A 24,260-nucleotide genomic window follows, 5' to 3' on the forward strand; every position below is an offset into this window, starting at 1 on the left:
TTTATCTTCAGAAGTCTTGTTAGCTTTTTCCTCTTATGTCATAGAGATTTGTGTGTAAAAATTCATTATCTGATTTCAATAGCAAAAAAGCCCCATCAAGAGCTAGATGGGCAAGTCTCCTGTTTCCAGAATTGTCTTGGCACCTTAAAAAAATTGCTGTCATTTTTGCCAGCTACTCTTCTTTAGATACTGAGCTATTATGAGAAGGTAATCATGCAGAAAGATTAATAATTAGTAGTTTCACTTGAATTTGAGTTTCAAATGTCTTGAATAGTGTTTGGTCATGGTTGTAAATTGCTTTATTTCAGAAGTACTCAATCCTTTTCATTTGAGGTTCTTTCAAGATGGTTCATCTGACTTATCATATAATACACTTCCTGGATTTATCTCCTATAGGAATCTTCATAATTAATGTTGGTTACAAGTCTAGGTGTTTTGAATCATATTTATATCTTAGTATCTTTAGTTTCAGTGTGTTGTGAAAATGTTTTTATTGGCAGTCTTTCTACATTTTGTAGAATTAGCTTCTCAGAAGTCTTTAGCCTTGCTCATTGTGACTATATGCTTCCTAGAGTTTATATTCTATGTATCACTCATTTTTCATTATTTAGAAATTATTTCTACTTGTTGGAAGGCTAATGAAGCTAGGAGGTATACTTTTTCTCTGTTTGATGATGATAATCTTTTAATCTTTGTGGTATTTATTGATTTTAAATTGGAATATGCTTTACACCTGTGCAGTGTTGCTGCTAAGCAGTTTTTCTGGAGGAGAGCTAAAGAAAACATTGTACCAATGCTTGTTAAAGATGGTCATCTGACTAATAGGGTTAAAGTTCAATGCTTTTTTTAAAATGATTCTTTAATAATACTCTTAGACCTTGTATGCCCAGCCCCCTTGTTTGGAGGACCATGAGTGTGGGAACAGGGACTTTTCACTTGTGGGGACAGATGTGACATTTTAAGGGACTGGCTGGATCAGTTGAATGTTCACAAGTCCATATGGCCTGATATGATACAACCCAGAGCACTGAAGGAATGAAAGGATGTTATGGCAGGACTCCCTTGATCATTTACCAATGGTTTTAGGAATTTCAGCATCTCTTGGGAAGATCAACAATCATTATTAGCAGTGATCTTTGCTAGACTGAACTAGAAGAAGCTTTTTTAGAGTCATAAAAACAAGTCTTGTGTGCTGCAGAAGTCAAGAATTGCTCTGTACCTCCATCTCCTGTCTGACTAGCTGTATCAAAGAGCAGTTTGAAATAACAAACTTAGCCTTCTGTACACTGAATTTTTATAACTGAACAATTAAGATGCGGAAAACAGGAAACTGCCTAGGTTTTCAACCAGAGACAGTTGTACCAAAGTATAATAAATACATAATGTATTTCCTGTGTTTTTCTTTTTCCCCCTAAGTAGATTCTGTTGTGAAACTTAAACTCTGAACTTAAATTTGTATTTCTTTTAGGAGCTCCGTGATCTTATGTTTTCTTTAGATTGGATTAAAGCTAAAACAGAATTGGTGGGGCCTGCTCACCTGATTCATGAATATGTAGAATATAGTTCAGTCCTGGATCAAAAGGTATGATTTTAAAAGGTAAATGATCAGTTGGTTCCAAATACAATTTTCTGTTTTGTAATTGCATTTGGTTGGATGTATGTATATGGCAGGTGTATAGAAAGCTTACAAAACCAAAGCATGAAACCAATATTAAATTGAACCCAGAGAAGATAAAAATGAAGGAAACTCAGTTTTCTGTTTGTTTGAACTTCAGTGTGTAAGTGGTTGGCCATGGAACTCAATAGCTATAGTGATCAATACCTGGGGGGTATATGTAAGGTACTCTGCTTTTGAGGACGTGTAGAATTATGCTGACCACTTGGAATAGTCTTTCTGATATTTCACACTGCTTATTGAATAAAGCACTATTGCTTGTATTCTTTGTTTGAAAAATAAGGATATAGTGCTTTCTGAATAGGATAATGAAATATTTCAATCTACTCTATGTATTTGCTAATATAACTTAATAGGAAAATAGAGCTAAGGGCTTCTGTAAGAAGCTGTATAGAAATTTTAAAAAGCAAGGAAATAAATCCCAAGGTAAACTTATGTTATCAAATGTCTGCTCTGTATTTAGGATAGCACAGTGCGTGAGAATTTCCAGGAGTTTCTGTCCTTAAATGGGCACCTTCTTGGACGGCAGCCGTTTCCTGACATCATTCAGCTGGGTCTGTGCCAGCCAGAGACATCAGAGGTGTATCAACAGGCCAGGCTGCACGCTCAAAGGGAAACAGGAACATTTTATTTGGAGTGGGTGTAAGTAGCTGCAGCCCATCTGCTGATATGCTGACCCCTTGACCAAGGAAGTCATTTAATGTGCAAGTAAATACCATGTATGGTAATAAAATGATCTGTGTAAGAACTGCTGGTCTTTTCTTCTGGGGAAAGAAGGTGTAATAATTTTCAAGAACTTGTGGCAGAAGGGGAACGTGTGATATGTAAGGTGACAACTTAGCAATAATTACATAAAAGTTGAGTAAAATATTTACTTCTGTAATCAATTATTGTTCCTTTTAAATAACAATTCAAAGATGACAATATGATACTTTGAATCTTCTTTAAGTAGTTTTATTTTAGAGTTAGAATTGTAGCGCCAGTATTTGGTTAGTGGATGTTTTTAGGTTTTAAAGTAAACTGTGACTTTAAAAAGGAGAGCATTTGTGCCAACTTGCAAAGTTTTATAAAGTAGCAAGATGTGAAATAGTAATCTTTACACAATCTTGAAACTTCTCCTATTTAAACAATTCTTTGCTGTTACTGTATTTTTGGAAATTGTTTAAGGAAAAGGTATCCAGATCTACACATTTTCCCAGCCTTGTCCAATAGTCATTTGACCACGTAACTCTCTTTGATTCTGTTTGATATTTCTCTTCTGATATTTGTAGTACTTGGTGCTTATAAAACAGAGTGACTCCATGTCAAGCAATTATAGCACAAGCCAGGCAGATTAGTCCCTTCTTTGAATATTTGGTGATTTTATTTAGCAAAACTTCTTGGAAATTGCATAGTTCAGGAGAGTCAATATCCAGTTAGTTCGGGGGAGAGAGGTTTTGATCATTCATCACCAAGTCATCTCATTACAGTGCCAGCTGTCTGTGTTAAGATCTGGCTAAACAGAATAATTGTGATTGCTACTAACCCTTAAGTTTTTGTTGAAGTGAGGCAAGAGTCATTTAAGGTGAGTTAGATCCTGTACCTAATCTGTAATTGAAAAGTGGTGATAGTCACAGATCTTATTTAGCTATCTAGTGATAAGAATTGAGCCATTGTCATGGAAATTAAGGAAACTTGCACAGATCTAAGCAGATCTACTAGTGTTTTTTAATATGCTTGGAAAGGAAGAGTTCCCCTACAGAACAAGAATTTTCAGGAAAAGGTCTATATTTGGAAATAGCATATTTCAGATCATAAAAATGTTATCTTTCTTGGTATCTAAGCTGGAACTGTAGGAGCACAATATAAACCTTTGAGTGAATGTTGGAATTTGTGCTTCCTTTATTAGTTCAGTATGAAGACTGAGAGGTAGGGTGTAGTGGGTTTTGTTTGTTTATAAAGCTTCCTGCTCAAGATGTGTGAAAAAGTGTTAATCTTCTTAGAGATTATTTTGAATAATACAAAGGCACTCATCTAAATAATTTTCTTACCCTGTAGAAATAAAAAATCCTTGAAAAATCTCTACCGTCTGGTTGTTCGTCCACATAGAGATGCAGTTTACCATGCCTGCTTTTCTAAGGATAGACAAAGAATAGCATCATGTGGAGCTGATAAAACTCTTCAGGTAAGGCACCTGTGAATGAGTCAAAAGAGGTGCTGTGTACTATTTCAAAAAACATTTCTTAAACAGTCCTGTCACTTTTCTTCTGTTGCTAAGTGGAAATATTTGGATCTAGATGGTAATTGGAGACAAATGATTGAAAAGGATGTATTATTGCATAAATGCCAAGTTGCATCTTCAGAATAGTAAGCATTGTCTTCAAGAGCTGAATGGTGAGATTTTAGGGTTTATGCCCTCACTGTCTGAATGTGTGCACGTGAGATGATATGGAAAAGGTCACAGCCCAGCAATGCACCCCAGCTTATTTAATAATTGCTTGCAAAAAAAGTTATTTCCAGTCACAGTAGACCTTCTACAGTACTGAATAGCAGTAAGATGTTTTTGGTACAGCTTTACTATTTATATGAGATGGTAGTGGATGTTATGCTACTTCAGTGTTTAATTAGTTCAATGCTTTAATGCATAAGAAATACATCTGTGGAGAAAATGCCTGAAGCAGAGGATGGTATTAAATTGGATACAGGCCCAAAGTGCTTAGAAAGCAGACTAGAAGAGACAGAGAGGAACGTGACTAATATAAATTTGCCAGCAGTCTGCCTGGAGGGGAGTCAGCCAGCTCTCAAGAAAACTAGCAATCAGCCAGCCAGTAACCTGGTAAAGTACCCTTATTCAGACAGCCAAAGGTAAGGGAAAAGAACAGCTTTGCTGCAAACCTTTGGTATTGTTTTGGATGCTTGAGAAGTTGAGTACTAAGTTGCTGCTCATTTGGCTACTTACTGTGTTGTTACTGGGTTTTTTATTTGCTTATTTTATTTGCTGGCCTGTACAGAATTATGATCATGGCATCCACTGAGGAGATGCCTGGTGGATGTACTCATGCTGTGCTGTAGTTGCTGTGCTGGGCTTCTGTACTTAATGGCCTCATTATTGACACTGCAGATTGCTTATTTTTTTCTTCATTTTGCACCCAAGAAAATCTCTGGATTGCAATTACATTTAAACTAAACTTTCATTGAAGAAATGATAGGAAAATTAACTATAATCCTTTTTTGTTTTTAAACTTTGAGCTTACTCATGTTTTTTTCTAATTATGGCTTAAGCTTTTCAGTTTTCAAGGCTACTTAAAAAATGATTGCTGGATTAAGAACAGATACTCTGCAGAATTTACTGTGAAGGTAGATTTCTTGTTACTTCAGTACTTATGTTCTTATTTGAACAAATACCAACCATTTAATTGTCATTGGTATTTCTGTTCAATTAAAAAAAATCTGAAGTGCTGTGAAGAACACCTTGTGGTTTGTTTTAGTAATTAAGAATATGTAACCGAAGATGGAAAGAGACACCTGATTTCCACTCCCTGCCCAACCCACACTGTCAAGTTAAATCCCAGAATTTGAGGAAATGGATTCATATGTAGCACTTTTCCCCAACTGTCTTTTCATTGCCTATGTCAAACTTCAGGTTGAAATGTGTGACAATTTTCCTATCAGTTTTTCCCTACTTATTTTTGGGTTTTTGTTCTTCCAATCATCAATTCTGTTGAAATTCTTACTTTAGATGTATGGGTGTCTTCTACATATAAAACTGGAATTTGTAGTTTTATGAATATCTTAGATTTTGTAAATAAATTGTGTTTTCCAGTTACTGTTAAAATAGGCTGTGAAAGGGCATGGCTCTTAGCTTAGAGTGGGGGTAGAACAAAAGTATTTTGAAAAATCAATTTTCGCTAATTCTCTCCTACAATTTCTGTCATCCTTGCAGGACTTTACAATTATGTTGTCCCTGAAATTATGAATGCTTTCAAAAATCAACCCATTTTTTAAAGAGCTTACATAAAGAGGGCTGTTTGAGATGATAAAAGAAACTTATATACATGTTTTCAAACTGTCTGCAAGTTATAAGGTTTTACTGTTCCTTGGTTTAGGTGTTTAAAGCAGAAAGTGGAGAAAGACTCCTGGAGATAAAAGCCCACGATGATGAAATACTCTGTTGCGCTTTTTCTGCAGATGGTGAATTTGTAGCAACTTGTTCAAGTGATAAAAAAGTTAAGGTAAGGGAACAAAGAAAAGATGACTCTTTTTTTCAAACTCACAATTTCAATTTCTGTTTAACTAACTCAGCACAGATTCTAAAGAAAACGAAAGGTGTTTTAAACTGTCTTAAATATTACGTGGATGATTTAATACTTGACAAACAGAAAAGACCCACTTGTTACGTAAAATAAAAGATACTTAATGTTAACATCATGCAGGCAGAATTAGCCGCTCATTTTATTTGTATCATCTGATGTTTCTTTTTAGCTAGAACATAATGTGTGAGTCCAGTCCTGTTCATAACATCAGATGAATCTATCCATAGCTCTTTTTTTAATGCTTCTTTTCTGTTACCTGTGAAATAGCTGGGATTTTTAATTCCTCATTAAAGTAGCAAAATCTTGTTGGAATTCCAGATTTATCAGGTTCTAATTTGAATATGACCTTTGCCTTATAATGTCTTGCTTCTTTATTTAAATATATCATCTTTCCTCGTCAAAATATTTTTGAGGTATTATTAGAAATGTTTTAGGCATAATTTCCAGATTTGAAAAACAATTACTTTAAATATATTTAAAAGTGTGTTTCATCTTTTAATTCTGCCTAGGTCTGGAATTCAAGAACAGGCCAGTGTAGGTGTGTGTATGAAGAACACTCTGAGCAGGTCAATTGCTGCCAGTTCAATAACAAAAGTGGTCAGTACCTTCTGGCCACCTGCTCAAATGACACTTTCATCAAAGTAAGTGGAAAAGGGTGAGATTATTCTCATGCTGTTTGTCATAGCAGGGTAGTTGTTGATGTAGAAATTTATCTAAACATGGTGAAGTAATGTTTTTTTAAATGAGCCTGGTAGAGGAGACATAGCAACAGATCAAGAGTATTGACTACAGCTCTGTTATCAGATTTCAGCAAGGCAGAATGGAGTGTTTATACTCAGCAAAGGAGAATGGGCAAGTCTCTGTTGGTAGGGCATGAAGGTGAGGGCTTTGGTCTGATGATATTCAGACTGGTCAAGACTAACTTAAGAGATTTTGTTTTTGTTGAAGTGTGTAAGCTGAAAAGGAATGAGGCAGGACAAAGCTTTTTTTCTCAGTCTAAGGAATCTTTCAGTAATTTTGTGCTGGTCAGGGGCCTTGTCTGCACCGTACAGAAAGTTTTAACTAGATATATGTAATTCTGGTGTTATTAGGTTTCATGCATCTTACCAGACAGAGGTAAATTGTAGGGTAGCCAGGGCATAGCATCCAGTCCATGAGCATGTGGGTAAAACTAAGAAAAAATAAAAGCGGTGTTTTGGTTGCCAGTGTATGATTTTGAGAAGAGAATGAACGATCTGGTTTTGAATAATTCATTAATGTGATGATATTTATATGTTTATTTCTCTTACAGATTTGGGATTTGAATGCAAAATACTGTAGAAATACGATGATAGGTCATGAAAATTCTGTCAATCACTGCAGATTTTCACCAAATGATGAGTATGTTGCTAGCTGCTCGACAGATGGAACAGTAAAGGTATACAGAACATTTTTAAAGCATCCTTTTGTTTTGATGATGGATGGGCAGGTTTTGCATCAAATGCAAAATATGTACAAGAAAATTTTGTGTCTGCATGATCAGCTTTAATGAATTAAACCCTGAAACAGTTGATTGTTGGTCCCATTTGTAATGCAGGGTTTTGAAATGGCTTGTCCAGTACCAGGGAAAAAAAGTCAACTGCTTGTAGTTGCAAATAAATTCTAACTAGCCTCATTTTGAATGTTTTTGCCCCCTAATGCACTTTGTTAAGAGAACATGAGCGGGGAGTAAAAATTGTTTAACCAGAAATAGTAATAAATTTTTAGGTTAATTGAAAGTTTTGTCATCTCTGAAAATGAATCATCAAAAGACATAAAAATTAAAAGCAATTTCCATGTGCCATTTTCTTATATGCTCTAGAAGAAAATTGAGAAGTTTGTGTTTTTCTGAGAGTGTGAGTATCAGGAAAGAAGGATTGCTGTAGCTGTTCTTCATAAGGAAAAATATGGTGAAGAGGATAGGAATATTCCCTAGATTTTTGACAGGTCTCTCAATGAAATTAAGGTGCAAATCTAGATGTGTACCAGATTTCTCAAGGTGAATAGATTCTTTACAGAGTTGCAGAGCAGGTGTTATGTTTGTTTTTATTCTTTTTTTAAGTAGAAGTTCAGGCAGCATTGTAAGTGGAATGATAGGGGAGAAAAACCCAAGGAGGTTCTGCTACAGCATAATCCTCTTTGTGGTATGTTTTTATTTCTTAATTTGTTTTTCTCCTTTTTTTAGTATATAAAAAATTTGGACTTGTGAAGATTCTAATGCTATTTGTTGACTAGGGAAAGTTACAAAGGGCTTTTGTATTTTATTCTCTGCCCTTTTTTATTAAGAAGTAGTTGGGAGCTCTCCCCTGTTGTATTCTGTAGCTACAACAGCCAATAGATTGTGTCTATTTTCTGTTTATTCCAGCTTTGGGAAGCACGCTCAGGAAATGAACTGAAAAGCATTGAGATAAAAGATTTCTTTAAAAATGCAGATGAACAACCAGATGATGTGGAGGTTTTAGTAAAATGTTGCTCTTGGTCCAGAAATGGTAACATGATTTTGGTGGTAGCCAAAAATAAGCTTTTGGTAAGTACCTCATTTTTGTGATCTTTTGGAGGTAGTGTATTACAGTATAGGTAGAAATTATGATTAAAGATAAAATTCCAGGCCATTAAGGTCTTTCAGACAGAAGTGCCTGATTTCAAGTGTGAGCAAATAAGAATATGTGGTCAACAAACCTGTGACTAAGAGAAATACCTTCTGAATTCAAGAATGTAGAGTGTTAGGCATATAAGCCATTTGTCAGTAGTGAAGTCATTCAAACAGGGTTTCTGTTGCAATTATGTGTTCACAGCTTTTTGACATCAACACGTGTGGTTTGTTAACTCAAGTCACTGTCAGCCATCACAGCACAATCCAATACTGTGACTTCTGTCCTGGGGATGAGTTAGTAGCAGTTGCTTTGTCTCACTGCTCTGTTGAGGTAAGTGTCTGCCATATAGCACTGAAGGCTACTTGCAATTTAAAATGGTACATTTGTCTGATAGTTTCCTGTATGCAGAGATAAAACAAATGCTGGTTTTAGCAGGCTTTTGGTGTACTCCCTTCTTTTTAATTTTCATTTGCTTCCCAAATTTAAAATACCAGCTGGGAAATAATGTTTTAAAGTTACATGTTCATTTTGGATGATGGAACCCACATTTATCTAAAACTAGGCTAGCCTACTAAGTGTATCTAAAGCTACTCTTGTCACTCTCAGGGGTACTGCTTAACTCAAACCAAACCCTCTCTCCTCCTGTAGGCTGGTACATAAGAAGGAAGGAAACATCTAGAATAACTTAGAGGCTAGCGTGGCTAGAGTAGGTCTGTACAAATATCAAGTTTGGGGTTGGGGTTAGTTTGGGTTTTTTTGTTGTTGTCTTAGGATCTTTAGGTTTTTCAATCTGTACAGTCAAGTAGAACTTGTATTTTCTTTATAATGTGATTTTTTTTTTCCCCCGTATCTTTTAAAATCATGGCAGTCAAAGAGTCTGCTGATTCAATTTCCCTGACCATTGAAATCTGATAAGCAGGCACAGTTCTTGTTACATTTGATTTCAGAATAAGAGCTAAGAAAATACTTGAAGACATAGTAATTGTCTTAGTAAGTAATTAGTCCACTTGCACTATTTTCACTGTAAATGCAATTTAAATACTTTTGAGGTTTTGTTTCATATTTTTCTTGTAGTTATGGAATATTAAGTCTTTATCCAGAGTGGCATATTGCAGAGGACACATGAGCTGGGTTCACTGTGTGACATTTTCACCAGATGGATCTTTATTTCTGACTTCATCTGATGACCAGACAATACGTGTAAGATAACTTAACTTTTCTTTTTTGAAAGATCTGAATTTAGATAGGTATTATGTCACCCATTTAAGGAATTTTTTATTGTAAAATAGTATATAAAATACATAAAAATATACTTGTGTATTGTTTATATAAGTTTATAGTCAATATAAATTTAAATATTTGTTACAAAGTAATTTACATATGCAGTAAAATGTGCTGGCATTTTTGCTTTATTTACTGTTTATCTAAATTTCCTCTTTATCTATATGATTTATTTAAAGTTTGGTTGGACTTCAAGAGTAATTATAACCTTGAATTTTGTTTTACGTTTTGTCTGAATTGGGAATTTTGAAGGTTTTTGGGGATTCTAGCAGACTTGATATGTTTTGTTGTTGGGTATATTTGCCTGGTAATATTTATGATACATTTCTGTAATTGTAATGTCTCATTAAAACCTGTGAAAATATATCTTACCAAGGTAACCTTTCCCTTTCTCCCAGGTTAACACATACGTTCTTGAAATTTTGAAAGCAATTGAAATATTTTTTGTAATTGGGTTTTAATGCTGCTCTTAGAAAATTTTGGATATTACAGCTATGACTCTAAACACAGGGAAGTCTTTTAGTCAGCCTGGAATAAAAAGTTCTATTTCATCTGTTGGAATCACTATAGTAACTGCACAACTTTCCCCAGTATCAAGAACCATAGAAGGATCATTTTCAGTGTTTTAAAAAGTCAGTGTTGCTTTAACTTTATAAGCCATTGGTTTCAGGTGCTGTTACTCAGGAAGTTTTGCCTTGTTCTTTAATAAAGCTAATGAAACACTGTGTTCTTTAACAGATCTGGGAAACAAAGAAGGTGTGCAAGTCTTCTGATGCTGTGCTGAAGAGTGAACTTGATGTTGTGTTTCACAATGGTGAAGTGATGATTTTAGCCATCTACAATCAGAAGAATTTACAAGTAAGGGGTATTTACCAATATTTAAGTACGTTTGACTGTTACTTGCAAATCTCAGTAGAAAACTGAGGAAGCACTCTTGTTCTTGGCTTTCAAGAGTTGAATCTGTAGCAGATGACTCAGTGTGCGATAATATTTTTGTATCTAGAAACTGTGCCTAGTTTAGTAAGTGAAAAAATGGGGTTTGAGGGGAAATTTCTATGCTGATGTTGAAACTGAGTCTGGATGCAGAGGACCAGAACTCATCCCTTCATGATGGGGGTCTGTGGGCCCTCCGGGTGGCTCAGATGTGCAGAGCAATGTGTAATGTGTACAGCACCTGTAGACTGGGTGTTACACAGCAAATTCTGTAATGCTCCAAAGCTCTGTGTAACAGCTGAAGGAATCATCTCAAACTGGGGCAGTGAGAGGTGTGAGCCCAGATTTGCACTAAAGGAAATAGTGGCTACACTCTCACTACTGTGGGCCCTTCCACAACAAGTGCTAAGTACACCAATATCCAAAGTGGTTTATGAAAGTAACTCGCAATTTAAAGTTCATACTTTGTTCCCTTTGGCATTGTCAGCTCTATATGGTAATTTATATAAGTTTAAATTTTAAATTATTGTAATACCTTAATTACCTTCCTATTTTACAGCTTATCAATGGAAATACAAACAACGTTATTATGCAGACAGCAGCCCAAGAATCCCCTATTTCCTGCTGTTGCTTAAGTGAAGATCTTAAATTTGCAGCTTTTGGACAGGAGAGTGGAACAATAAAGGTATTAAATCCTAATTCTGTTTTTAAAAACAGTGGGAAAACAGTCTTCTTTATGATTTTTCTTTTGAAATAAATGTTATTGGATGACTTCATATAATCATATTCTTCAATATAGTAATTCAATTTATGTTTGTGAGTGATGTCTAAATTAAAATGACTTAAAGGTAATGCTAATAATCAAGCTCTGAATTTCATTTTACCCAGATTAAGCTAATAGGAATTTTTGGTTGTTCCAATTCAGTGACTTAAAATCATGTATTTACAATCTCATGTAATTTAAGAAAGAATTTGCGTGTTCTTTTTTTCCTCAAGTGTGTGAAATAAATGCAATTATTGTATTCTTCATTATAAAGGTACTGCAGTTGTCAGATGGGAAGGTTCTGAAGTCCTGGGAGGCCTACAGGACATCTGTGCAGCACTGTCGATTTACACCCGACTGTCAGACTCTCATCTCAAGTGCTCATGATTCAGTTATACAGGTTTGGGCAATATTTAAAAAGATTATGCTGTAACTTACTTAAAATAAAGGGCTTTTATACTGTAGATAACATAAACTCAGTAAATGACTACTGTATTCTGCATTGCTCCATCCAGGGGCAAGGGACTGTAGAAAGTGTAGCTTTTATTTATGCCTTATGTGATAATGAATATTACAGATTTTCTATTCTTACTGCTGGGGATGCTAGAAAGGCTTTGAGAAGAGTTACAGAAACATTTGCTGACAAACAAGGTGGTTCAGCAGTTTTGCAGTGAGGGTTTGGGATGCTGTAGGTCTGTCACTGTGCTTGCTTTCACTGTCTTGGGGAATGGTGTAAAAGGGTGCTGGTGAGCGCTGGTGTGCCCACCCTGTCCAGTGCAGTGCTGAAAACCAGCTAGAAATAGAGTGGCTGCACTAATGTGGCTCGAGTTAGGAACCTCTGCCTCTCTCTGCAAGGTGGGTTTGCTGCAGGGGTGCATTCTGGTGTGTCTGTGTTAGCATTATCCACCTCAGGGCTGCAGTTCTGCAGTAAAGATCCATGTCTCACTTGGAGCTTGCTGAGCCCTGGTTTGTCCTGCAGGGCACTCTTGAGTGCTGGCAGGATCCCTAGGCACGTGCTCCAGCTGCTCAGGAGCCTTCAGGAGCCCACACAGCCGAACCTGGAGTTTAAACAAAACCTCCTGGGTGCTGATCCTCAGCCTGGGATCCTTCTCCTGGGTCTGCCGTGGAAAGCGTTTCTGCTGGCCCTCAGCTCCCTCTGGTGGGCTGAACCCCCGGGACTGTCCCCTGCACACACAGCTTTCTGTTCACCCTGCTGCAGGAAACCTGCTCCTTTGAGATCTATTAAATCATTGCAGCTTAAATTGATGATTATATAGTTTCTGAAGAAAAAATTTCACATAACTCATTTTGCAATGAATAGTTGAATTAAAAATAGAAGTGTCATTTTGTTATAAATGGCTAAGCAAAATGGCAGTTCATTAAAAATGCCCTTTAAAAATAGAAATCTAATTTAAGTAAGCAAAACATGAGGTCTACCAGGCGAAATACATCTATATGTTGTGACAATCAAAGATTTAAAATCCCAAACTACTGAGGTGCCTGAAAGTTATTGGTTTTCTCTTTTTGTTTTTATTTCACTTTATTTCACTTTTGTTTTTATTCACTTTAGAAATAAGATTATATGTGTATTATAAGGAACTCTGTCATAGGTTGACTATTAAATGCACCCTCAATCTTCAGTATCTCCATTATGGACCACTTCAATACCTAACATTTTAATTAGTTACCACTACCATAACTTGTTATTAGTCCCATTACTTAAAAGTAAAAAATTAGTTCATGCTTCTTATGTTTGCCGTTTAAAAAACGTATTTGATTTTTATGATTAGGTATGGAATTGGCAATTGAGTGAATGTGTGTTCCTAAGAGGGCACAAGGAAGCAATCAAGGATTTTAGACTTCTGGAAAATTCAAAAATTCTCTCTTGGTCATTTGATGGAACTGTTAAGGTGAGTAAAAGGCTGTGAACTGAAAAATCACGTCCAACACAATTGACTGTCTCTTGTAACATTTGGTATTTCCTGAATTTTGTGTGGGCACACATTTTACTGAATCAATTGTAAAGTGTAAGCTGAGTTTTAAAATAAAATTGTGGATTTTCTGTTTTCAGTAAGATCTGCACTGTTGTATTTTAACTATACCAGTGAATATAACAAAATGTTGGCCACATTAGAACTATCTAGCTGAGTTTTATTCCTTATATATTGTTGTGTAAGATGTGTTTTTACCTTATTACTGTGTTAAAAAAGTAACTTTTTATTTCTGTATATGCTGTAGGTTTGGAATATCACTACTGGGAACCCAGAAAAAGATTTTGCTTGTCATGGAGGTGCTGTTCTTTCCTGTGCTGTTTCACCTGATGGTAGTAAATTTTCATCTGCTTCTGCTGACAAAACTGCAAAGGTTGGTTACCTTCTGTACAGAGATAAAAATGGTGCCTTATTTGTCCTGAAAAGTAGTTTGTATTTTTCATTTTGAGGTAACTAGGGATTATTCAAGTTATCCTGTTGTATTTCTAGTTTTAAATTTCCTATATCTGTCAATGTGTTACTAAAGCTGTTGCAGCCATTTGCAATTGATCTTGGATATAACTTAAGCCTAGTGGCTTCAGTACAAATAAAATGTGTGTTTAATGCACAGCTTTGTGCAGAACACTTTATTTCTCTGTATTGATTTGTTGATAGCCTGGCATTCTTAATTTGTAAAGTTAAGAAAAATTTCTGAGACTTCCAGTGAAGTTACTGTTCATAGGTTCAGAAGGCAGGTGCACAAAGTAGTGAGCTAGGGCTGCCCCATTATGTTCCTAAAACATTCCATTAGATTTCTAAAATATAATTTTCAAGTGATTGATGAATCCTGTTTCTGTGAACAGCTTTAAACTTCCTTGTAAATATATAGGTTTCATTAAAAGGTATATTCCAAGGAAAGATACATTCAGTCAGTTCAGTAATTTGTAGCAAGTGCATTCTTGTGTGATTTAGGTAATAAAAAAGAAAATCAGACTCTACAGTATAATACATTTACATAAATTCACATACAAATATGCATATGTATCAAAAGTCTTATTTACCTTATGAGCCTTTTAGAAGAAATCATAACTGGTTTTGAAGTTGTCTTTCACTCCTCTGTAATGTTTTCCATTTAGATATGGAGCTTTGAAAGTTCATCTGTTCTTCATGAACTGAAAGACCATGAAGCCTGTGTGAGGTGCTGCACTTTCTCTCCTAATAACAAACTGTTGGCCACTGGAGATGACAAAGGAGAAATAAGGGTACTGCTCTAAGCTTGATGTTATTTTAGAATTCCATTGATTGTCAGTTCACAGACAGAAGAGTTCTTATAGTTTGTGTACTGCATGTCTGATTCCATAGCATTGTGGTGAACATTGGGGTGAAAATAGCAAAATTTGCCACATGAGGCAGTAGTTTCTAACCATATTGGTAGATTTATGGTCCATGAATGCTAAGGAACTGTTTGACATGATTTAATAATAATTCTACTGTGAATTGCATGTGTGATTAAATCCTCTATATAAGGTACAGTTCTAAGACAAGATTTTTTTTTAAATTATTTTGTCACTTCAAGTAGAATCTATATTTACAAGTTGGTTTTTTTTTTCTCTAATACAGAAAATGCATTTCAGGTTTCCTTATTTGAGGCATTTTTTTCCCTGTTAAGTTTCCTTCTATAAATACTCTTTCCTCTCTTTCAGATTTGGGATGTTTTAACAGGTGCATTACTTCATTTCTGCTCCCCAGTGACTGTAGAAGAAGGAGAACCAACACACGGGGGTTGGGTAACAGACCTCTCCTTTTCTCCTGACAGTAAAATGCTTGTGTCATCTGGAGGCTATCTTAAGGTAAGCCTGGAAGTAAAACAATACCCTGTCATACCTTACTGAATTAGCAGTAAGGTAGGACAACTAAGACTAATTCAATAAACAGACCTGAAACATTTTACTTAAACAAAGCTGCTTCATTTTTGTGATGGTCTAGCACTTTTCACTTCTTCTCATATCTGCAAGTCCCCTGAAAAAGTCTTCTAAGAATTCAGGTTTGTTTTCAAACTCCATACCATCTGTGTTTATTAACTTCAGATTTTCATTTGCAATGTCCTTCGTTAACATCTTTAATTTTAAAGATTCAAATAGTTTTTGTCTGCTTTAATATTACTCATTTTTGACAGCAATTATAGTGAGCAGAAAAATGCTCTATATCAGACTTCTTTTTTTTTTTTTTTTTTTGAGATACTGAAGTTTAAATTTTGTCATAAGTAGAAATCCAGAAGAAATTGCGGGTGATGATTTCTGCCTTGAAAGACATTTCATAAGTAGTATTTGGAGGAAATCAGTATTTTCATCAATCTTTCATTGGTTCAGGCATCTACTGGGCATATGTTTTTTGGGCAAGGGGAAGAGATGGCCTTTTTTTCGGTCTGTGAATGTTCTTTGTAATTTTAAATTTCTCATGAGGTCTTGTGTTGGTTTTTTCCCCCTTGTGATAGCCAACACCTGTTATTAGAAAGGTGAGGTGTGTGTGAAATGACAGGTGGCAAAGTTCTCACCTCCGAGGGATGGAGTTTAGCTGATTGTTGGTCAGTGTCTAGGTGTTAGACATGCTATCAGACTAATTCTTTGAAGTCAGTAACCATGTAACAAAGAGTTGACATTTCTAACTTAGCACCTCCTGATGTTCATTTTATATTAAAGAACAAGACATACTTTCTGTTTCTAGCTTCCTCCTCATTTTATCCTGTGGTTATATGGTATGGCATTGTGATGCTTCTTGGAGTGTAGAACGGTTTAGGATGTTAGGAACTGCTGGAATTCTTCTAGTCCAGCCCCTTGCTAGAAATGGTTTGCAGAGTTAGGTAAAATTATTTAGGGCCTTGCCCATGAAATATTGTCCCAAATCCAACAGGATTGCCTCTGGGCCCTGTAAAAGAGGGTTATGTTTAACCTCTGTTATCTCTAACCCTCTTATTAGCAGCAGTTGGCCTCCTAAACAAATGCAGTGCTCTGCCTTCCATGACATGTGTTCTAGGTGTCCAGCCACCTTAATCACCATGTGCTGGACTTGCTCCAGTTTGTCAGTGTCTGTCTTGTACTTGGGCAGGGCTCCACACACAGTGACTGAACTAACAGCTCACTCTGTTACCTACCCTGTATTCCACTCAGCCAGTCCTTATCCCTCCAGTTTGGCTGTAGGGGTGCTATGGCAGACCATACTGTCAGCATGGCTAAAGTCAAGGTTGCTCACATCCACTGCTCTTGCCATGCTGTTTGGAGAGACACTGTTCTTGTCAGCAGAAGTCCAGTGGGTGCTTCAGCATCATTTACCTGTGCTGTATCTCTGCTGGTTGTTCAAGATCACGTCCTTGGTTTTCATGGGACTTGAAATGACTTCCAGAAAACTTGTTCCATAATAATTCTGGACATTGCAGTGAAGATTACTGACCTGTAGTTCCCAGTACCTTCTTTGCTCTTAGTGAAAGTGGGTGTGGCATTTGTCTTTTCCCAGTCGTGGGACCATCTTCAATGACAATGTCTTCTGAAAGCATTGTATTTCTGCTTCTCTTTCAGGATCTACAGATAGATGTGTATGATGTGCATGCAAACACACACACATAGCCATTTTGTAGGGAGATACTAGTCAGGGAAAGTCCAGAACATTTCAGGAGTCTGGACCCCTAAAAGCTGGACTGAGTTGGATGTAGAATTATGCGATTGACACTTGAATGAATGAGTCATCTTAGTCTCAGATGAGGTGTATCCACCTGGGTACTATTGAACTTGCTGTGTGAGTGGTACCCACTGGCACAGAACCTGCTCGTTTATTCAGAACAAAGGTTCAAAAGCTCATTAGGATCCACTTTTGGTTTGGTTAATTTTTTTCTCTTTTGTTTTTTTGAGGGGGTTTCCATCAAATAACAGACACTTTAGGAACAGTGGTTCCTAAATCAGAGCATTGTAGTTGTATAGTTGCAAATCTGTATTATGTGCACAACTATAATGTTAAATATTTCATGAGATGAGTAAGCTGAAAAGTAGTAATACCATCTGTTTTTCAATGTGATCAAAGCTGAAGGTAATCTAAGGTAATCTGTTGTGGTATTTTGCTGCTGCATTCAAATGCTGCCAGAATAGAAGGTAGAGTTCTTACTGGCACAATGGAATAACAGCTTTGTGCTGGATTGTGTTAGGTCCAGTTTTGCATTGGTCTACAGTTTTTCTGAGAAATGGGAAATTTCAGACTATGGTAGCAGGTTTATTGGTTTCTTTGTTGTCAATATTAACTGTGTATTCTGAAAAATATTAATTGTAATCTCACTGAAAAAGAAGTCAGTCATACTGAAAAACCTGCAAATGGTTTCAAACATGTACATGATCAATCCTCTTGTGTGTCTAGCTAAGTTTTTAATTCAGCTATATTTTAAGTTATCTGGCACACTGCCAGATGCATGAATGTTTCATGTATTCATTTGGTTATATGAAAATACGTAATTCTTAAAAGTTTGGACATATTGCAGTTTATGTCTATTGATTGCATTTTGTGATGGGGTAAGGGGCAGTACCTGAATTTATTTTGTATGTTTTCTTGAGATTTAACGGCTTCAGTCTTTTTGAAGTTTCTTTTCATCTGAAAGCCTTATATTTAGTAATTAGTCCTGAACTTCTTCTACTTAGACTGTTTGGTTTTACTGTTACTTAATTTGATGGTTTTATTTTTAATTCTACCTCTTTGGTAAAAGCAGTCAACTGGGTTAGCCTGTTAATAGATTCTATTCTGAACTTCTTTCACCTAACTGAAAGTGTGTTTATTATTTTTTTTATAGTGGTGGAATGTAACTTCTGGAGAATCCTTACAAACCTTCTACACAAATGGAACAAACCTCAAGTCAATACATGTGTCCCCAAATTTCAAAGTATATGTGACTGTTGATAATCTTGGTATTCTTTATGTATTACAGAAGTTCTGATTAATGGTCTGAACACTGCCAAGATAACTAATTTTTTAAGCTGGAGAGAAAATTTTGCTTTGTCTGACAGTCATTCAGCTGTGAATTATATTTTGTTGTTGTATTCATGTATATTTATGTACTTTTATGCATGTCTTTTCAAATGAACTTGCATTTAATCTTGTTTTTAATAAGAATTATTATGATCCTTAAATCTTGATTTGCATCTTAAGTATGTTGCTTCTGGTTTTGTAAGGAAATTATATTAAGATTTATTCAAATTAGTAGAAATTAATGTTAATAGCAGTGAAGAAAGAATAAGCGTATGATACTTCGAAATATTTTATGCTAAGGTTGATGGCTAAATGCTCTCCAGCCATGAACACAATTGTGCAAGATGTGAAAAACCCATTTTTTTTGGTGCAATGCAAGGATTTTCATTTAGTACAGAATGGGAAGAAGCAGGGGCATTCTTCATGTGCAAAGTGGAACCAGCCATGTTGGTGCTTGATGTTCAAATCAAACTGAGATGATGTTCAGTTTACAGCAGCTATGCCTCCCACTTGCAGTAAGAACCTTCACGCTTCAAACCTGTGGAGATAAAGCCCATTGTAACATGGATGAGCTGTTCCTATTAAAGGGAACATCCTGAGTCTTCTTTTCTCACAGCAAAATCTGAAATTCAATATTGTAATTGAAGTGGAAGAGACTGTGCCACATTTCCAGTCAAAGGATGAGTACAGCTAACCAGCTAAAATGAGAATGGAAATGGCTCAAAAGTTATGTATTGAAAATGATAAGAAGGTGTGAATTTTAGATTTTTTTTTTTTCTTTTGGAAATAATATTCAGTTTATACTATGGAGACACTTTACTGTTGTCAGCTTTGTTTACATGGGATTCTATGCCCAGTTGATCTCTTGCCTGGTAATATGTGATATTTTATGGGGTTTTTTTAATGTTGTTTTTTTTTTTTTTTGTAATTTTTGCAGTCTATTTATAGATTCAATATAGGGTAGAAATATCAATGTTTTGTACTAATTGTACTTGACAAATGCTTTCTGAATAATTGGGTAGCAATGTTTTATTTGGTACCTAGTAAGCCTTTTTCTATTCAAATGCCTCTCAACTGCTATGAGCAACTGCACAAGCATTAATATGATTTTCATACTTTTGGAGCTGGCAGTAGAACACTGTTTAACTACTTGATTGTAAAAAGTACAGTAAAAAAAGATACAGGGAGTATCTCAACTGGTACTGAATATTGAAATTTTTACTTCTAGTATTTTTTGTGTGCATTTCATAAAATTTAATAGGCATTCTTAGTATTTCCCTGTTTTTGACAATCACCATTTTTCCTCTTTTCCAACTTGAAATTCTACTCTTTCTAAGGTGCTGTTCAATACGGGTCAGTATAATCAAACTACTGCTGGCAGAAATGTAAAGAGAAGAAATTCAGTAGAAAAGACCATGATGTTTTGTATTCCAAGTATGTACAGTACTTAATAAAGATGATCCAGGCAATATTGGCCAAAGTTGTAAATGAATTTGAATTCCTGAGTCAGTGTTTTTAATACCTGGAAGGGAGGGGGAGTGCTGCATCCTCTGTTGTGGTTTTTTTCCAGTCTAAACATAATGCTGCTCTGCAAACTGCATCAAAAGTGCTTTCAGAGGTGAGTAACAGTCTTAAATATGGGTGTGAAGGAAACAGAAGGAAAACAAAGTCTTGGAATATGTGTCTTCTGGTGTCCAGTTTGTAGAGAGCCCATCAGTACCCCCTGAGTAGCTGAGGATCCAAGGAGCAGGAAGCTTCTCTTAGCCAGTATCCCTCTATCCCAGAGACTGTGTGCTGTCCTTACTGCTTAGGATCCTGTCAGGCTGAACTTAGAGATCCAACCAGGGTAAAAGGTACTGGAAAAATATTTCCACTGAGGAACCAGGGCAGAAAGTTCTCTTCTCTGAGAACACTAATGATGATAAGAAAAAAAACCCGATCACAGTTTAATGCAGAAAGCAAATGGTGCATGAGCAGAGTTCAGAGACAACTGCAATTTTGAAGTGACTAGGAAGTAAATAGCACAGAAATTTGAAATGTGAGATAAATATGACATTTTTAGATGTTCTGGAAGAATGACAGCACACAGTCATTGTGCTTGTTGCTGGAACTGAGGAAGCTGTTCTTCACAGAAGGCGATGTTGGGATGGTTGCATTCACATATGTAGAAGTCTGGAGCTGGCTGTAGGTATTTAAAACTGAGGTGGAAGAAGAGGAATAGTGATGAAAATGTCTGAAGAGCCAAAGAATAGATCTGATTTACAGGAAAAGTATGTAAAAAAATTGAAATAGGAACCAGGAAAGCAACTTCTTTAATTTAAAATATTTAACAAGAGCGTTTACTGCAATAAAACAAGTCTTGCTGTATCATCAGATTTGGCTGTTCTCTTTGATGTTACATGTATTGTAAAGGAAGCAAAAGAGAATTTGGCTAAAAGCAATTTTTATGTAGATTGAATATCAGTGCTCCCATTATCTTTTTAATGTCAGATCAAAATGAATCAGTCTACCTTCAAATTTAACTAATGAGCATTGCTAACTTTATCTAGTTCTATAACTGAAATTATAATATGCTTTTGTGAAAACAATTTGTATACTTCCTATTAACCAAGCCTATCAGTTTCTGTAGAAATTGAGTCTCTTTACTTTGTCAATTAGACCTACCGCTCCTTCACATATCACCTTTTTCTCTTTCCTTGGGAATTGTACCCATGTGTGATACAGCTGCTCCAGAGGATGCTTTGTATTGCCTTAAAGTGTACCATTCCTCCAACCACAGTGTTCTTCCCCCTCTCTTATCTTACACAGGTGTGTGAAATAGAACTGTGCACTGAGTGCCTGAGGTTTTTCCAAACAGATCTCTTGTAAGGCTGGAATGGGGGGGGTAGAACTGGAACTGGTAACCCATTGCCAGCAGAGGGCTATCCCCCACCCCAAAATTATTTTGTCTCCTTTTGAAAATTATGCAGTTAAACTTCCCAATTACAGAATGCTGCACAAATTGCTGCTTTGAAGGGGTTTTTACAATTTTTAAATTCAGTGAAGTCTCTGTATGGGGCCCAGTTCCCCAGGCTGTATCTAACCACGACAGAATCTGTCCTTATCACTGCTCTCCCAAGGTGTTTTGCAGGAGCTGATGCCCTTGCAGGTTTCTGAGGAAAGCCAGGCTGAGAGACTGTGACTCGGGTGGTTTCCTCTGCCCTCCTGGAACAGAACGTCGCAGGGAGGCTGCTTGCCCTCATCCTCAAGAAGGTGCTAAATCCAGAATGGCAGCAGATCACAGAGAATTCAGGTATGGTTTTGCAATTGCTAGTAGAACACAGCCTCCTCTTGAGCTCTTTCTCCTTCATGGCAAGTACAGGTTCCATGGCAATGCCAGGAGTGGAAAAGTCAGACTTGGGGCTGTGTTTGCCCCTGGTAGCACACCTGAGCGCTCAGGTGTATTTGTCCACCTTGTGCTTTCCTCCTCCTTGTGTCTACTATGGAGGCACAAATTTATTTGGGTTCATAGATGGTGAGATGATGCCCAAGAGCTCTGAGGACTTGGGACATCTCATTTCTGTCGTGATTCCAAGAAAAGCAGAAGCTAAATGACCTTTACTCTTTGGAGGACAGGGAGGGTGCCAGATATTCTGAACACTTCCAGTTTGATATCTTTTTTTCCTTTTACTGTGCTCCATTTCACTTTGTTCTTTCAAGCTAGGAATGGGGCACAGTCACTGGCTCTGCCAATGTGCAGTGAGATGTTAAGCTGAGACCAGGCTTGTTTGTGGCTGGAACTCTGCAGTAGATTGATTGTGTTTTTCAGCACTTCCAAAGCTTCTGTGGGGTGTGCTGCTGTCCATGTCTATGATGGTGTCTATGTGAACTTTTTTTTTTTTTGAGGTGGGCACCAGTGGGTTTGGAGCATGGATCCTGGCTTTTCTTGGGTTTTAAGAGGCTTTTCTTCCAGATTAATTCACTGCACAGCTTTCTTCTAGGAGGGGTTTCTGTGAGAAACCTTGTGACTAGATTTAATGGAGGCCTAGGCTGAGACTGTTAGGGTGCATCCTAAAGGACTACAAAGGAGTCAGATTTTCAGTCTGCACATGTCATTGACAGCTCCATCACTTCCTATATCATCTCCTACAGTTGCACTTGAGGGATATAGCACAACTGAGTGATAATTGGACTAGAACTATTTAAGCTGCCTGTGTGTGTTTGTTCAGGAGGATGAGAAAGCTAAAGTATCTTCCAAGTGTTTCAATAGGCAGTTTCTCTCTTGGGGCCTGACTGTTTACAGAACAAATTAGCTTCCTGTGCTTGTTTCCATTTAACAAACCATATGTTGTACACAGGAGAAGTGCTCTGAGAATGGTTAGATTCATGTTCTTCAGGCTAGAGAGGATTCTCGTTCTGTACTCAAGAGGCATCCTCTGAGTACTACTTAGGATGCTGCAATTAGATTCCATGTCTTTATCTGGTATTTTTAACCTCTTACTGTATTAGCATCCTTCAATTTACTTGTGTCTCTGATTTATTTTTAGCTTTGTTCATGTTTCTCTAATAATGTATTCAAAACTCAGATGAGTTTTGAAAATCATGATGTTTAACTCAAAATGAGGCAAAGACAAATTTACACATCCCAACTCTTCAAAAGTAAATGTGATGCTCCTGAGGTAAAGCATGTGTTATTTCTAATGCTTAAATGTACTTGAAGTATGCCTGATATTTAAAATACCTTTTATTTTACTTTTCTAAAGCATTAGACTCTTCTTCTCAGTAACTGTATAGAAAATATAATTTCCATATCACTTTTCTATAGTACTTTCTAGCACATGATAGCAGTGTTTTATTTCTAAAAATCATATTATTTGCCTGCCATATCCTCCAAAGATAGTAATAACTGTTCATATTCCTCTTCCTCATTAGAGTCAATATTTGGGTTGATAAGGCTTTGTAGCCTGCTGGTTCAAACTCTTATTTCAGTGCTTAGAAATCTTAGTCTTGACACATTTTGAGAGCAAGTTTTCCTGTCCCGGAGCAACAATAAAAACATTTTTTTTTGTGTTTCCCAGTTATAGCCACTTAAATTCCTCCTTTAATTCAATATTGTCATCAGTACTGGCTGTTGTTTATAAGCCCCTTGGCAGAAGTAGTGTAGGGAAAAAAAGATTAAGGAAAGCCTGAAAAATCTACTTCTGGTTTAATAGCCCTGAAATAATACCTGAGAGGAATGGCATATTTTTAATTTGAGACTTGGAAATGCTTAGAGCCTTTTTAGCAGAGAATAGATGAATGAACAGACTATAAGCATGGGCCAGTGGAAATTTTGACCCAAATATTTTGACCCAAAGAGTCCAGCCTGAAGCCAATAATCATGTCTTGATGGTTGAGCACTAAGCATCTACACAGTAAGGTAAGATATACTTAAGGAAGCTGGTAGCTCCTGATTTTTTCAGTGTATTTGCACGATTTCTTAAAGGGTGCTGTGAAGTTTATTTAAATTCAGTACAGGATAGCAATATAGGTTTATATTTCCAGCTGAGATCTTGGAGAGAATGTGTGGTCTTACCAATATGTGCCTTAAATTTCAGAACTAGGAAATAGGAAGAGAAATAGTTTCAAAGAGTTTGAACAGAAGAAATGTTGCCTAAATTTTACCTGTATTTTTGAGTATATGTTTAACAATAGCATGAAAAGAGGTCACCTGAATGTGTCTGAGTTTTCAAAATATTTGAAGATATGTTTTAA

At 36.3% G+C, this 24,260-nt stretch overlaps 1 protein-coding gene across 2 annotated transcripts in view; it reads left to right on the plus strand.

Annotated features, from left to right (window-relative positions):
- Positions 1 to 19,956, plus strand: part of APAF1 (apoptotic peptidase activating factor 1) — a 31,044-nt gene extending 11,088 nt beyond the window's left edge. Inside the window, exons 11-27 of one of the 2 annotated variants that reach the window (XM_084206397.1) lie at positions 1,469 to 1,582; positions 2,139 to 2,317; positions 3,713 to 3,839; positions 5,761 to 5,886; positions 6,477 to 6,608; positions 7,259 to 7,384; positions 8,351 to 8,512; positions 8,781 to 8,909; positions 9,654 to 9,779; positions 10,599 to 10,718; positions 11,353 to 11,478; positions 11,831 to 11,956; positions 13,347 to 13,466; positions 13,795 to 13,920; positions 14,663 to 14,788; positions 15,230 to 15,376; positions 18,352 to 19,956. In XM_084206397.1, coding sequence (XP_084062523.1) covers positions 1,469 to 1,582; positions 2,139 to 2,317; positions 3,713 to 3,839; positions 5,761 to 5,886; positions 6,477 to 6,608; positions 7,259 to 7,384; positions 8,351 to 8,512; positions 8,781 to 8,909; positions 9,654 to 9,779; positions 10,599 to 10,718; positions 11,353 to 11,478; positions 11,831 to 11,956; positions 13,347 to 13,466; positions 13,795 to 13,920; positions 14,663 to 14,788; positions 15,230 to 15,376; positions 18,352 to 18,495 — 2,256 coding nt within the window. In that variant the 3' untranslated portion in view covers positions 18,496 to 19,956. Of the gene's footprint in view, positions 1 to 1,468; positions 1,583 to 2,138; positions 2,318 to 3,712; positions 3,840 to 5,760; positions 5,887 to 6,476; positions 6,609 to 7,258; positions 7,385 to 8,350; positions 8,513 to 8,780; positions 8,910 to 9,653; positions 9,780 to 10,598; positions 10,719 to 11,352; positions 11,479 to 11,830; positions 11,957 to 13,346; positions 13,467 to 13,794; positions 13,921 to 14,662; positions 14,789 to 15,229; positions 15,377 to 18,351 lie in introns of those variants that run through there. The other variant, XM_084206398.1, reaches the window with a different exon arrangement.
- Positions 19,957 to 24,260: the final 4,304 nt, after the last annotated feature.

Source organism: Fringilla coelebs, assembly GCF_963513975.1.
Source record: "Fringilla coelebs genome assembly, chromosome: 5".
Lineage (NCBI taxonomy): Eukaryota > Metazoa > Chordata > Aves > Passeriformes > Fringillidae > Fringilla > Fringilla coelebs.